Source organism: Chlorocebus sabaeus, chromosome 17, assembly GCF_047675955.1.
Source record: "Chlorocebus sabaeus isolate Y175 chromosome 17, mChlSab1.0.hap1, whole genome shotgun sequence".
Classification (NCBI taxonomy): domain Eukaryota; kingdom Metazoa; phylum Chordata; class Mammalia; order Primates; family Cercopithecidae; genus Chlorocebus; species Chlorocebus sabaeus.
In genome coordinates, this window is record NC_132920.1 from 24,368,497 (window position 1) to 24,383,422 (window position 14,926).

At 43.8% G+C, this 14,926-nt stretch overlaps 1 protein-coding gene across 4 annotated transcripts in view; it reads right to left on the minus strand.

Annotated features, from left to right (window-relative positions):
* The window catches only part of GPLD1 (glycosylphosphatidylinositol specific phospholipase D1), a 68,076-nt gene that overhangs the window by 8,524 nt on the left and 44,626 nt on the right, over window positions 1–14,926 (minus strand). For all 4 annotated transcript variants that reach the window (XM_038005748.2, XM_038005750.2, XM_073005690.1 and 1 more), the window contains 9 exons: window positions 13,890–13,964; window positions 13,633–13,789; window positions 12,608–12,749; window positions 11,486–11,591; window positions 11,307–11,400; window positions 3,934–4,110; window positions 3,391–3,551; window positions 760–786; window positions 584–634 (listed from right to left, as the gene is read on the minus strand). In XM_038005748.2, coding sequence (XP_037861676.2) covers window positions 584–634; window positions 760–786; window positions 3,391–3,551; window positions 3,934–4,110; window positions 11,307–11,400; window positions 11,486–11,591; window positions 12,608–12,749; window positions 13,633–13,789; window positions 13,890–13,964 — 990 coding nt within the window. The remainder of the gene's footprint in view (window positions 1–583; window positions 635–759; window positions 787–3,390; window positions 3,552–3,933; window positions 4,111–11,306; window positions 11,401–11,485; window positions 11,592–12,607; window positions 12,750–13,632; window positions 13,790–13,889; window positions 13,965–14,926) is intronic.

A 14,926-nucleotide genomic window follows, 5' to 3' on the forward strand; every position in this document is an offset into this window, starting at 1 on the left:
AATAAATAACAACTCTGAAAGTCTGGAAGAAAATAGCAAGATTAACAATGGTTATCTTCTAGGGCAAGGGCCAGCAAACAATTTTTTTGGGGGAACAGGCCAGATAATAAATACTTTAGGCTTTGTGAGGCATCAGTCTCCAGAGCAACCCCTCAGTTCTGCCACTGCAGCGTGACAGCAGCCATGGGCAGTCCACAGCAGGTGAGCCTGGCTGTGTTCCACCACAGCTGTGTGCGCACTGCAACTTCAATGTCATTTAAACTTCATATGTTACAAAATACTCTGTTTTGATTTCTTTTCAACCATCTCAACATGAGCTGACATTTTTAGTTCGTGGCTCTATAAAATTAGATGGCAGACGAGTTGGCCCCAACCCCTGCTGTAGAGGATAAAACAGGAAGAGTAAAAAGGGAAACTTTCCACCAAGGAAGTGATGGGATTATACGTGAATGTTACTTTCTTTTTGTGCGTTCTTCTCCTTTTCAAATAAAAATAAAATCTGAAATAAACCTAGAAGTGAGACCACCAAATCCCACCCTTAGTACTAACATAAACGTCAATGAAATGAAGTCCTGGGGCTCACCTTTGCCTTAGACCTCACGGTGATCAGGGAGCTCCCAAACCTTGAGCTGGCCTGCAAAACATGCTGTCTGTTAATGGACTTTGGAGAACACAGTGCAATACTTTATCCGTTTAAAATAAGCCAAGGAGCATTGTTTTGGTAATTTTTCTTTCTTCAGTCTTTCAAGGGATACTTACTTCAGGAGAAATCAATACATATTGGGCCTGAAGAAAAAAATTGAGAAGAGAGACAATGTTATTACTGTTTGTGTGGTTTTCTAAAATCAATTTTAATTATACCCTTATACCCTCATTTCTACATTTCTGTTTTTTTTTTTTTTTTGAGATGGAGTCTCACTCTGTCGCCCAGGCTGGAGTACAGTGGCGCCATTTCAGCTCACTGCAACCTCTGCCTCCCAGGTTCAAGCAAGTCTCTCGCCTCAGCCTCCTGAGTAGATGGAATTACAGGCGTGTACCACCACACCCGGCTAATTTTTTTGTATTTTTAGTAGAGGGGGGTTTCACCATGCTGGCCAGGCTGGTCTCGAACTCCTGACCTCAAGTGATCTGCCCACCTCGACCTCCCAAAGTGCTGGGATTACAGGCATGAGCCACCACGCCTGGCCTCATTTCTACATTTCTTGATTAGCCTTACAAATGTGCATGCCCTTTGACCCCAGAAATTCTACTTATAGAAATACAGGTCAGAAAATTAACCAGATGTATAAAAATGTTTATGTGACTATTTACCATATTATTTAAAAACAGTGAAAATTGGAATGGCACAAATGACTAATAATAGTTAAATAATGGGTAAATAAACTATGGTTTATCTGTAGATAAAATACTCATCAGCTGATAAATATCGTATTATATAAGAATATCAGATAACATAAGAAAATGTTCTTGGCATATTGGTAGGTTAAAAAAAAAAAAAATCAAGTTAAGGCCAGGCGCAGTGGCTCACGCCTATAATCCCAGCACACTGGAGGTCAGGAGTTCAAGACCAGCCTGGCCAATGTGGTGAAACCCCCATCTCTAATAAAAATACAAAAATTAGCTGGGCATGGTGGTGTGCGCCTGTAGTCCCAGCTACTCAGGAAGCCGAGGCAGGAGAATCGTTTGAACCTGGGAGGCGGAGGTTGTACTGAGCCGAGATCATGCCACTGCACTGCAGCCTGGATGACAGAGTAAGACTCCATTAAAAAAAAAAAAAAAAAGTTACAAAATTATGCACAAATTATGCACAATAGGATCACAATTGTTAACCAAAATATGCACACACATAGTGTAATACTTACGGGTAGGCTTTAGAATCAGATCTTGGTACAAATTCCTGTTGTGCCACGTCCTTCCTAGCCGTGTAACCTTGAATAAACTTCCTCTCTGATCTTTAATTTTTTTGTTTTAAGACACAATCTCCCTATGTTGCCCAAGCTGGTACTGAACTCCTGGGCTCAAGGGATCCTCCTGCCTCAGCCTCCCAAAGTGCTGGGATTACAGGTGTAAGCCACCACGCTCAGCTAAGATCTTTAATTTTTTTAATCTGTAAATGGGCATAATATTAATTTCATAACTTTTATGTGGATTAAATGATACACAGTTCTTAGCATATGCATACTAAATGTACAATAAATGGTAGTAATTGAAGTCATAGGAAAAATACTAGCAGGATCCGCTCTAAAGGTAAACAGGTATTAGCTCTGCAGAGTGGAATTTTAAGTAGATAATTATTAATTCTCTTCTTTGTACATTTTGTATTTTCTAAAATTTTCATAGTAAACTTTCACTAATTTTGCAATTTAAAAAATAATTTTAAAAAATTTAAAATAGGTGGGGTGTGGTGGCTCATGCCTGTAATCCCAGCACTTTGGGCTGTAATCACCGCCTGGTCAACATGGTGAAACCCTGTCTCTACTAAAAACACAAAAATTTAGCCGGGCATGGTGGCGCATGCCTGTAGTCCCAGCTATTTCGGAGGCTGAAGCAAGAGAATGGCTTGAACCTGGGAGGAGGAGGTTGAAGTGAGCCGAGACCCTGCCATTGCACTTCAGCCTAAGTGACAGAGCCAGACTCTATCTCAAAAAAAAAAAAAAAAAAAAGTTAAATAATGGCCAAGTTTTAAGCTCAGGAAATGTAACTTAAGGAAACTCACCCAAAACAGGAATAAACAAAGAAATGAAACAAAAAGCAAAAGACAGGCTGTTTTAATGAAACTCCAGTGGCTGGCCGGGCATGGTGGCTCATGCCTGTAATCCCAGCACTTCGAGAGGCCAGGTGGAAGGACTGCTTCAGCCCAAGAGTTCAGTACCAGCCTGGGCAACATAGTGAGGCTCCATCTCTACAAAAGATTAAAAGATTAGCCGGGTGTGGTGGCACATGCCTGTAGTCCTAGCTACTCGGGAGGCTGAGACAAGAAAATCACCTGCGTCCAGGAGTTTGAGGCTGCAGTGAGCCATGATCACACCACGGCACTGCAGCCTGGGCAACGGAACAGGAATCCGTTTCTATTTTAAAAAGAGAAACTCCAATGACCATGGCCTGTTTTCTTTCTTCTGTGCTGTGGGTGCCTGACCAAGCAGTGGGAGGCTGTGTGACCAGGAACCTACATAACACCAAGTCCGGTGGGACTTTAGCTCTGGGCAGAAATGTTGCAGAACTGTAAGAACTGCAGGCAGCTGGGGCCCACAAAACATGGGCAGATGATGGTGTCCTGACCCCAGAATGTATGAATTCAGGTAAGCATTTTATAGTGGACATGAGTTAACAAGGAATCAGCGATTAGGGATCCTTTCCCAGTAAGGTATAGGATTTTATAGAACACTTTACCTTTTCTTCTGGACATGGAGTCACCCATGATTTGCATTTGCCAGTCATGTCACCAAGGGTGGTCTCTTTGCCATTATATACATAAACTCGGCCATCTTCTCCCCCAATCAGCCCAGAGGTTACATCTGCTATCCTCAGGGGGGCTGCCACCATGATTTCATCTGTAAACAATAAAAACCGACAGAAGGAAGTATTTGACTCCTCACTGTCATCTTTTCCTTGTTCTGCTACTGGATCCTAACCCAACCTCCTGCAAATAATCTTAGTGTCTCCTTTAGCCTGCCGTGATTTCACCCTGGCAAAGGCGAAGGCTTTTGTTTCCTACTTCATTCATCAATAGCAATTACCACAGGTGATTCTCATATTACCACCTTCCAGAAGTGCAACTCCCTCTCTGGTCTTGCCTGATTCAAGATCTATCTAAACGTCCTTAGGCCACGGGGCTGTCAATTATAAGGGCAGAGCCCAGATGATCCAATTAGGAGACCCACCCACTGGGCAAAGGGACTCAATTCTTGTCAAAGGGTCCTGTTCTTTTCTTACCTACGCCATCATCATCCAGGTCACTCAAGTGCAGAACGCCACCAAATCGAGAGAAGCGGCGGTCTCCGCTGAAGGTGCTGAGCAGCGAAGGCTGCAGGTCAGATGTGAGCGCGTACATCCGAGTGGCTCCGCCTTGGTGCAGGGTCATGGTCAGAAATGCCATCTTAGACACGTCATCTGAAATGAACACAGTTCCTGCTGGCCTCACAAAAAATGAAGGCTTTACAGAACACGGAATAGCATCCCATTCTCAAGTGACGCTGATCACTCAGGATCCTACAGGACAGTTGGTTTCAGTGCTGGTCAACTCCGGCAGACAGGGAGGTACAACCAGCTGGGGCACCAAGGCGCAAACACCAGAGAGCTTCAGTGATTTCCCTCCAGGCAGGTATTCTTTGTTCCGGTCGTATCCCCTAATACAGTCTCCACACAACCACCTTTTTATTTTCTCATATCACAAACTGCCTAGGTCACCCCCATGACAGACACATCCAAACACAAGTGGACTCTGGATGGAGTCCAAACTCTTCACAAGGCCTTACAGAATCTGACTCCCACTTGGGGATCTAGCGCCATTAACCCTTTCACCCACACTCCATCATTATGAACTTAAACCACAGCCCAAACTATGTGTTCAATTTCGGCCTTTGGACATGATGTGCTCTCTGCCTGGAATAGAGGCATATGCTCCCGTGCCCCCCCGTCCACATCCCTCTGCTGGCTACTCCTGCTCACCCTGCAGAATTTGGCTCAGGTGTCCTCTCCTCTGGGAAGCCTTTCCTAACCTCCCTGGTCTAGAGCAGAGGCCGCTTCCATGTGCTCCCATACGTAATAACACCGAGTCCAGTGGGACTTTAGCTCTGGGCACAAACGCAGCAGAACTAAAAGAACTGCAGACAGCTGGGACCCACAAAACATGGTCAAGTGATTGTGTACTGACCCCAGGACCTCTGAGTTCAGGTAAGCATTTTACAGTGGACATGAGCTGGCCCAGTGCCTTCCGAATACCCAAGGCAGGGCAGCACCGCTCTGCATTCACTCCTGCGTCTCCTGCATCAGGCGTCCATTCCACAAGCAATGGGGTCATGGCTCTGTCTCTCTAGCCACTGTCGCTAGCATGGTGCTTGGTTCTGTACAAGTATTTAATAAAGTGTTTTTTGAATTAATGAATTTTGAACAAACTCAAAGCTAGTTGTTGGAATTTCGCTGTAAACTTTGTTATTTGGAACAGAGCTTTGATTTCAGAAATACAAATGGCACCTTGGGTTGGCAGGGCTGGTGGCCCTCTGAGAAGTTTGCCGTACGCTGGCAAAGCGTCAGTGCGTGGATACGATCTCACGTCAGCGTCCACTGAGTTTTGTGTGTAAAACTGAGCTAATTTGACCTGTTTTTTCAGACAAACTTGTGCCTTGTTTACGGGAAACTGTCCACTAGAAGCCACTGAGGGCCCAAAGCAGAGTCAGCAACAACAGTCAGAAATAACAGCTAGAAAACAGTAGGAAATAAGAAACACTTTTAAAAGCTCAGCAATCTGGAGCTTTCCGATGTAGGGTAAACAACCTGACCTAACACAATGTCTCCTAAGAAAACAATGTGCCAACAAAGTACAATAGTTAATATTCAGAGTGAAAGCCCAAAATATCAAGAAAAGTTGAAATGAGAGAAAATCTTCATTCCTTTTTTTTTTTTTTTTTGAGACGGAGTCTCGCTCTGTCGCCCAGGCTGGAGTGCAGTGGCATGATCTCAGCTCACTGCAAGCTCTGCCTCCTGTGTTCAAGCGATTCTCCTGCCTCAGCCTCCCAAGTAGCTGGGATGACAGGTGCCCACCACCACATCTGGCTAATTTTTTGTATTTTTAGTAGAGATGGGGTTTCACCGTGTTAGGCAGGATGGTGTCTATCTCCTGACCTCGTGATCTGCCTGCCTCGGCCTCCCAAAGTGCTGGCATTACAGGCATGAGCCACCGCGCCTGGCCACATCCCCCTTCTTTTCATGCTTCCTAAAGGGACCATGAGCTCCCTGGAGCACCCAGGAATACAGTAATACTTTCGGCTCTCTGTCCACTCCCTGCCTCAGTCCTTCCACAGGCAGGAGGGTACCTGAGGCTTCTCCCTCTGGCTCTGCCACTGACAGGATGAACACTGGCCCCACTGCATGTGGGAGAATCTCAGAGAAGTCCCCCCAAGGTCCAGCTTTTGGAGCAAGAATTAACCTGAATAGGGCTGCCCATTGAGACTGTGTTCTCTAATCCAACTATGTCAGCTCTTCAAAAGTACGTATTTTGATATCCCTCTGAATGATTCATGAATCTACTTCAGAAATGATTTGAAATGCACAAGGATGAGGAAGAATTGTAATTAATCAATACTCCCATATCTCTAACATGCATCACAGTCTGTTAAAGAAGAGAAGTATATAATTTAAAATAATTTCATCGAAGTGTTTTTTTAATTCTTCAGAATTAAAATAGAAGAATCTAGACACTTGGAAATTTCAGTCATTCAAAACACCTCACCCTCTCAATCATGCAAACCAAACAATGGATTATCATACACATTTAGACAATTAAGGAGAAAAAACTCAAGGTAATGTTGAAGGCATTTCTATATTATTTTAGTAATGAAAATAATCCTGAAGAACTTTGGCTTTTAAAAGGGCTACATGTAGCAGAGGTCTTTATGAATTCTCAAATTCTAGAATGCTACTATAACATAGAATTCCTTCTGTAATGCTTATACCTTCTAGTTAACATAGAAGTCCGTCTATAATGCTTATATCTTCGAATTAAGGACCATTATCTTTTTGACCTCCACATTGTCTTCATTTCTGCCATAAGCACTAGCCCCTAGGGTTGTGTTTGGGTTGCAGGGGTGGCAGGTATTTTTTAAATAAACACACACAAGTATTTTACTTCTCAAGTGCAACTTTTCTTCCAGTGGAGGGAGCAGAAAACAACAGAGCTATTGTAATACATAGATGCACCTCACCAACTCTACTCTTGAAAACCACTGGAAAGAGGATATCATCTTGCAACGTGGTTCATACTCGCGTCTCAGAAAAACTATAAACCTGCTGGACACGGTGGCTCATGCCTATAATCCCAGCACTTTGGGAGGCTGAGGCAGGAGGACCACTTGAGCTCATGAGTTGGAGACCATCCTGGGTAATGCAGTGAGACCCTATCACTATAAAAAAATAGGGCATCAGTGGCATGTGCCTGTAGTCTGAGCGCCTCAAGAGGCTGAGGTGGGAAGATCACTTGACCTCAGGAGTTCAGGGTTACAGTGAGCTGTGATCACACCACTGCACTCCAGACTGGGCAACACAGCAAGATCCTATTGCTTAAAAAGTGAAAGAAAAATTATCAACTATAAGTCACTTATTGTCACCAGCTTTCAGGATTACTGCAAAATAGTCAAAACTATGAAGATGTCAAGATCTTCTATATTTCATCATTATCAAAAGTATGAAAAATACTAAAAAAAAAAAAAAAAAAAAAAAGCATAATCCAGGTGTGGTGGCACATGCCTGTAGTCCCAGTTACTTGTGAGCCTGAGACAGGAGGATCACTTGAGCCCAGAAGTTCATGGCCAGCCTGGACAACATAGCAAGACTCCATCTATTTTTAAAAAAAGCATAAAGAAGAAAATTTATATATTTCTTTGTGGAGAGTGAGATAGGTAGGTAGGTAGAGAGATAGCTATAAACACACATTTTAAACAAAATGGAGATTTTGTGGATTATAAAATTTTAAATCTGATTCTTTTCACATTTAGGCTATTTCTAGCTTTTCACTACTATAAATAATACAGCCATCCCTCAGTATCCACAAGGGATTGGTTCCAGGGCCTCTCACAGATACCAAAATCCACAGATGCTCAAGTATCTCATATAAAATGGTGTAGTGGCTGGGCGCAGTGGCTCACGCCTATAATCCCAGCACTTTGGGAGGTCGAGGTGGGCAGATCACCTGAGGTAAGGAGTTCGAGACCAGCCTGGCCAGCATGGCGAAACCCCCCTCTACTAAAAATACCAAAAAAAAAAAAAATTAGCTGGGCATGGTGGTGCACGTTTGTACTCCCAGCTACTCAGGTGACTGAGGCAGGAGAATTGCTTGAACCCGGGAGGCAGAGGCTGCAGTGAGCTGAGATCATGCCACTACACTCCAGTCTGGGCAAGAGAGTGAGACTCTGTCTCAAAAAGAAAAAAAAAAAAGTAGATCAAAATTATCCCATTTAGATTAATCTGTGCCTTACAGCTGTGATTCCCAAACTGAACACTGAAGCGCTTCAGTGAACTCGCAGAGATGCTGTCGGTATTTTGAAATGTCAAAGGTAATAGTGACATCTGACACCACATGAACTACTAGGTGGAGGCCAGTCACAGTTACGACACGAGAACCCTGCATTCCTTTCAGTGATGCCACATCTTTGCAAAGCTTCACATTCGGGGATGGTTGTGATAAAACGCAGGTACTATGCAAAAATTGCTGTAGATTAGGAAATGAGGGAAGTTGCGTCTAACCTGATTCCAAGATTTGAAAAGCTGTACAGTATGCAAGGCGTGTGCCCCGTATAGTCACACAGGCACTGCATTTCTAAAGGTCCTATGCCTGTCTTCACATTGGCCGGTCTCTGACTTGAAATTCTCAACAATTTTTTAACAAGGGGCCCTGCATTTTTATTTGGAACTGGGCCCCACAAATTGCGTGGGTGAAATACAAGTAAAATACAAGTAAAAATGGGAACATCTGAACAATGTGGGCGAAATATATCAATAACAATAACCTGATTGTGACATTTATATATATTTATATCTAATATATACATTTATGTATAATTCGTATAGATACACATATGTATATATTATAGATACACATGTATATATTATAGATAGGCATATATATTATAGATACACATATCACATATAATCTGTATACATTATATGTACATATACACACATATATGTAATATATATGTAATAGGTATATATAACATTTATATGTAGTATACTTATATACCTATATGTTATAAATTAACATTATATACATATATAAAAGTTATAATTAAACTTATTTTCTATTTTTCTTTCTTTTTTTTTTAATAAATGGAGTCTCACTCTGTTGCCCAGGCTGGAGTGCAGTGGTGCAATCATAGCTCACTGCAGCCTTGAACTCCTGGGCTCAAGTGATCTTCCCACCTCAGCCTCCTGAGTAGATGGAACTACACGTGCACATCACCATGCCTATGCCTAGCTTTTTTTTTTTTCTGTAGAAATGGGGTCTCCCTATATTGCCCAGGCTGGCCTCAAATTCTTGGGCTCATTACAGCAATTACTACTGTTACTGCTTGAGACCGTCACTACAAGACTGAACGAAGGAGGAGACACATAGAAATGAAAACTTAAAGCAAAAGAAACTGTTTTTTTCGGTTGTTTTGTTTTTTGTTTTGTTTTGTTTTTGTTTTTGAGACGGAGTCTCGCTTGGTCACCCAGGCTGGAGTGCAGCGGCTCAATCTCGTCTCACTGCAAGCTCTGCTTCCCGGGTCCAAGCAATTCTTGTGGCTCAGCCTCTGGAGTAGCTGGGATTACAGGTGTCCGCCACCACACCTGATTAATTTTTGTATTTTTAGTAGAAACAGGGTTTCACCATGTTGGCCAGGTTGGTCTCTAACTCCCGACCTCAAGTGATCCACCCACCTCTGCCTCCCAAAGTGCTAGATTACGGGAGTGAGCCACCACACCCTGCCTGCCTGATCCACTTCTGCCTATTATTCAAATCTTTCCCCTATTGCATGAAACAAAAATCTTTCTGAAAAATAGTTTGATTATCTATAACAAGAGCTTTTAGAAAGATTAGATCCTCTACTCCAGGAATTCCATCTCCAGGAATCTATCCAAAAACGAATCAGAAAGGCAGTCAAAGATGAGGTACATGAGTGTTCAATAATTCCTTATTCACAGTAGTGTAACACTGGAAACAAACCTACAATTCCATCAACAGGGTGATGTTAGTAAATGTTGGCATGAAAAAAATGCAATGTAGATATCAAAAATCATGTTTTAGCAGAATATTTACTAGCATGAGAATGTGCTTAAGACATAAAATAAGTAAAAAAATTAGGTATGACAATATCATATATAGTTATAAGCTTCAGTAAAAAAATTAGGTATGACAATATTGTATATAGTTATAAGCTTCAGTTTTTAAATATCTGGGTAAGGGGTGATTTTTCTCCTTCTATATATTTCCTTGTAATTTCACAAATTTTCACAATAAGCATAATTCACCTTTATAATCTGGGAGGGAATAGTTTTTGTTGTTCTTTTTTTTTTTTTTTTTTTTTTTAAAAGACTCTCTTTCCCATAAATAAAATAACAGTTTATTAAAATATGTCTTCAGGGCTGGGTGCAGTGGATCATGCCTGTAATCCCAGCACTTTGGGAGGCCGAGGCGGGAGGATTACTTGAGCCCAGGAGTTAGAGACTAGCCTGGCCACCATGTTGAGATCCTGTCTCTACGACAAATAAAAAATTAGCCAGTGTGGTGGCTGATACATGCCTGTAGTCCCAGTTACTCAGGAGGCTGAGGTACAAGGATCACTTGAGCCCAGGAAGTCAAGGCTGCCGTGAGCCATAAGAGCACTGCTGCACTCTAGCCTGGGTGACACAGCAAGACTGTCTCAAAAAAGAAAAAAAAAACAAAAAGAGATAGGTCCTCATAGTGGACCTATTCCTAATGAACTCACTTATACAATTTTCCTCTAGCTCCAAGTTCAACGGGACAGGGGCTTTAAAACACATTAAGTTACTTTCATATGTCATTTTCAACAAACCTTTGAAATAGATTTTTATTTTATTTTATTTCATTGTATTGTTTAGATGAAGTCTTGCTCTGTTGCCTAGGCTGGAGTGCAGTGGCATGATCCTGGCTCACTGCAACTTCTGCCTCCCAGGTTCAAGCGATTCTCCTGCCTCAGCCTCCTGAGTAGCTGGGATTACAGGTGTGCACCACCATGCCTGGCTAATTTTTGTATTTTTAGCAGAGGTGAAGTTTCACCATGTTGGCCAGGTTAGTCTCCAACTCCTGACCTCAAGTGATCCTCTCACCTTGGCCTCCCAAAGTGCTGGGATCACAGGTGTGAGTCACCACACCCGGCCTGAAATATTTATAATTTCAGTTATGTAGATGGTGATACAAAAGTTCTGCGAGGTGAAGTAACTTCTTCAAAGTTACATAGATTGCTATTAATGAAAAAAGGAAATATTTAAACCTAGATCTGTTCAGCTCCAGATCTCATAACTTTCCTCCAATACAATGCGTACAAGGAGCCACATGACTGAAAGGAAGCAAAGCGTTGTGGTGTGTGACCTACCACGTGTCGGGGCTCCCACCAGCAACACCTGGGTCAGAGTTCCATTCATCAGCACGTGGCCACTGGACAGGGAAGTACCCAGTTTCCCCATTGCCTGTGAGATACAATCAATCAATACTGTATAGGCGAGAAAGCTTCGCTGGAGTGTCCACTCTCCTGTGGGGGAGGGCTTGCCATACCTTGTCTCCAGCAATGGTAAACCAGCTTTGGCCGTTTGGTGGGAAGTAGCCATACACCCTCCCAAGGCTCTTTTTCTCATCTCGGATGTGTAACAAACGGCCCAGCCTAGAATGAAGCACACTGGGCTTAGCTGCCAGGGCACAAGACTGAGAGCAGGCCAGGTACTCAGGTGCAAGGAAAGGAAATGCACCTCCCCCCATCCAGGCCTCCCAGCAGGCTCTCTGTCTCTGTGACCCTAGGCCGGAAAGCGTGGGGACTATCGGAGTTAATCGCAACATCCAGGTTCTCCAGGTGCCACACCCACCATTCTGCCTCCCAACTGACAGGCCTCCCAGCAGACTCTCTGGGATAGAGGTATAGGGGTACCTACTGTTACGGGCTCAATGGTGGTCCTCCCATCCCTACACTTAAGTCCTAACCCCCAGTATCTCTGAATGTGATCGTATTTGAAGACACAATCTTTAAAGAGGTGATTAAGTTAAGTGAGGTCATTTGGGTGAACCCTGATCCAATACAACGGGTATCTTTCAAAGAAGAGGAGAGGCAGGAGGATCACTTGAGCCAGTTTGAGACCAGCCCGGGCAACACTGCAAAAACCCATCCCTACAGAAATGTTTTTAAATTTAAAAAAAAATTAGTTAGGCATGGGTACACACTTGTAGTCCCAGCTATTCAAGAGGCTGAGGCAGGAGGATCCCTTGAGCCTATGAGTTCGAGGCTGCAGTGAGTTACCACTGCCCTCTGCCCTTTGCAACAGAGTGAACCCTCACCCCCTCCTCCCAAAAGAAAAAAGCAGAAGTGAGGAATGGGTCACAGACACACACAGAGGGAAGACAGCCATCTGCAAGCTAAGGAGAGAGGCATCAGGAGAAACCAACTCTCTGACCTCGACCTTGATCTTCGACTTCTAGCTTCCAGAACTGTGAGAAAGTAACACACTTGTCTATTGTATTTTTGTATTTCTAAAGAGGAGAATCTGCAACCTTGCCCAGAGCCTTGGCTTTTCCTTCAAAGGTCAAGCATTTCCTAGCCCTTTTGCCTGACTCCCATGCTCAGTGGGCTCCACAGCAGCTGGTACCTGCCCCTGTGGCCACAGGTCCCAGGCCCAGCATCAGCCTCACCTGCTGGCATTCTTCCAGGTCGGGCTCCCAACCAGCAGCAAGGTTCTGTTGTCCACAGTGACACCGTGAAGGGAGTAGCCAAACCAGGCGAAGTCTTCCTCGCCTCTCACCGTCCAGTTGGCCGCCTCCACGTTCAGTTTCTCTAAAGAAGACAACTTGTCCTTTTTACTAATACTTTAAGTGAGAGGACTACTGGGGTGAAAAGAAAGCATCCTTTTCATAGCCTAATAGAAGTGGGTTCATTTTGTTGAGTTTTTGCCAGAAGTCTTTTATGTTCCCACGCTGATCCCAGGACCCCAATGTCAAAAATGAATCTCACACTTCATACGAGAAATACATTTCTAGAGTTCACTTCTGTGGAGCGGAGGATGCTATTTAAAAAGACTCTGGGCCAGGTGTGGTGGCTCACACCTGTAACCCCAGCACTTTGGGAGGCCAAGGCAGGTGGATCACCTGAGGTCAGGAGTTCAAGACCAGCCTGACCAATATTGTGAAACCCCGTCTCTACTAAAAATACAAAAATTAGCCAAGCGTGGTGGCACGTGCCTGTAGTCACAGCTACTCAGGAGGCTGAGACAGAATTGCTTGAAGCTGGGAGGTGGAGCTTGCACTGAGCCAAGATCATGCTACTGCACTCCAGCCTGGGTGACACAGTGAGACTCTGTCTCAAAACAAAACAAAACAAAACAAACAAACAAACAAAAACGGCTATGGACTGTTGAGAGCACCACTAAGATGCTGTTGGTGCAAAGGCTCCTCAGTGTTTCTATTTTACATAGAGACACTATGGGAATAGTCTATTTGCCCTCTTTGGCTCTCTACCTAGAAATTGTGGGTCACCTTTTGTATTTTCAGTGAATCTATACACATCACTTGCCAGAACATCTTTAAGAGTAACAGACTGTTAGAAAATGTGGGTGAAATGATATGGAATGAGGAAAAAGGCCATAAACCCCTATGCAGGATAAGTTAGCGTAGACACACAGAGTAGCCATGGTCTCCACCCATTCCCCCTCAGGCACTACCTTTGTCGCTCAGGCTGGGGCCAGAATAAAACGCAGCCACAATTCCCTTCTGCTTCCCTCCACCTGGTGCAAAAGGGGAGCCAATGACCAGATCGGGCTCACTGTCTCCATTCACATCTGCAGCCAAGAGAGTCCAGCCCAAGTTACAGTAGATGTCCTTAAGAAGAAACCAGGAAAGCACATTTTACCCAGCCCTGGTGGCAATTAGGATACAGTAAGTTCTAGGTTTCTGCACCTGGCCAAAGTGGTAAACATACCTGGCAAGAGATGGTGATGTTAGGGGAAGAAGACATTCTTCCTTGTTTGGAACCAAAGTAGACATACACGGCACCCTAGATAAGGACAAACAGCAGACAGACATGAGGCTCTGGTGGTGACCCAAGAACCTTAAATAACAGCAAGACAAAAAGGACTGACTCTGGGTCCAGGTATGGTGGCTGATGCCTATAATCCCAGTGCTTTGGGAGGCCCAAGTGGGAACATGGCTTGAGGCCAGGAGTTCAAGACCAGCCTGGACAACATAGTAAGATTCTGGGTCCACGAAAAATAAATTTTTAATTAAAGTGAGACCTTGTCAAATTATCACCACCCCCAATGGTTGGGAGCTTGAAGACAGACAGAAATCCATCCTATGCATTGCTGCTGGGCTGAAAGGAATTTTTTTAAAGTCTGTCACTTCCATCAGACTATGAGAGTCCACAATGCAGAAATGATGGCACTTATGTGTTTGATGTCTTACTCAAGATCCTCCACACACAATTGTGCAGTGTGCCTGCAGAATGACTTACTCAACTCCTTGCCCACTTCAAGGCCCAGCACAGTTTCAGGCTCTTCCAGGAAGCCCCCGGGTCACACCCTGTTGTACCCATGGCACATCTGAATGCCAACATACCACATCGGTACCACTTGTCTGCCTGAGGATACACGCTGTGCTATTTTATTCTGTGTTACCAATCAGTTCCTCCTATAACTTGCCTGTCTCAATCCCCATTCATTCTACAAGCACTTCTTTTCCATCATAAGCCATGCACTAGGTACACAATGACAAAGAATACCAATCTCTATCCTCCTGAAAGGCTGGCATACAGGTCATTATGACACCCAGGGAAGAAGGGGCTGTAACAGGTACAAGCACAGGATGCTATGTGGGGACAAAGAAGTATCAGCCTCACCCAGGAGTTAGGTAATAGTTTCAGCAAGAAGTGACTGTCACTCCTAAAGAAAGACAAGGGAGAAAAAGCCTTTCAAGCAGAGGAAACTGTACGAGCAAAGGTCGCAAAGTGAGACAGCCTGA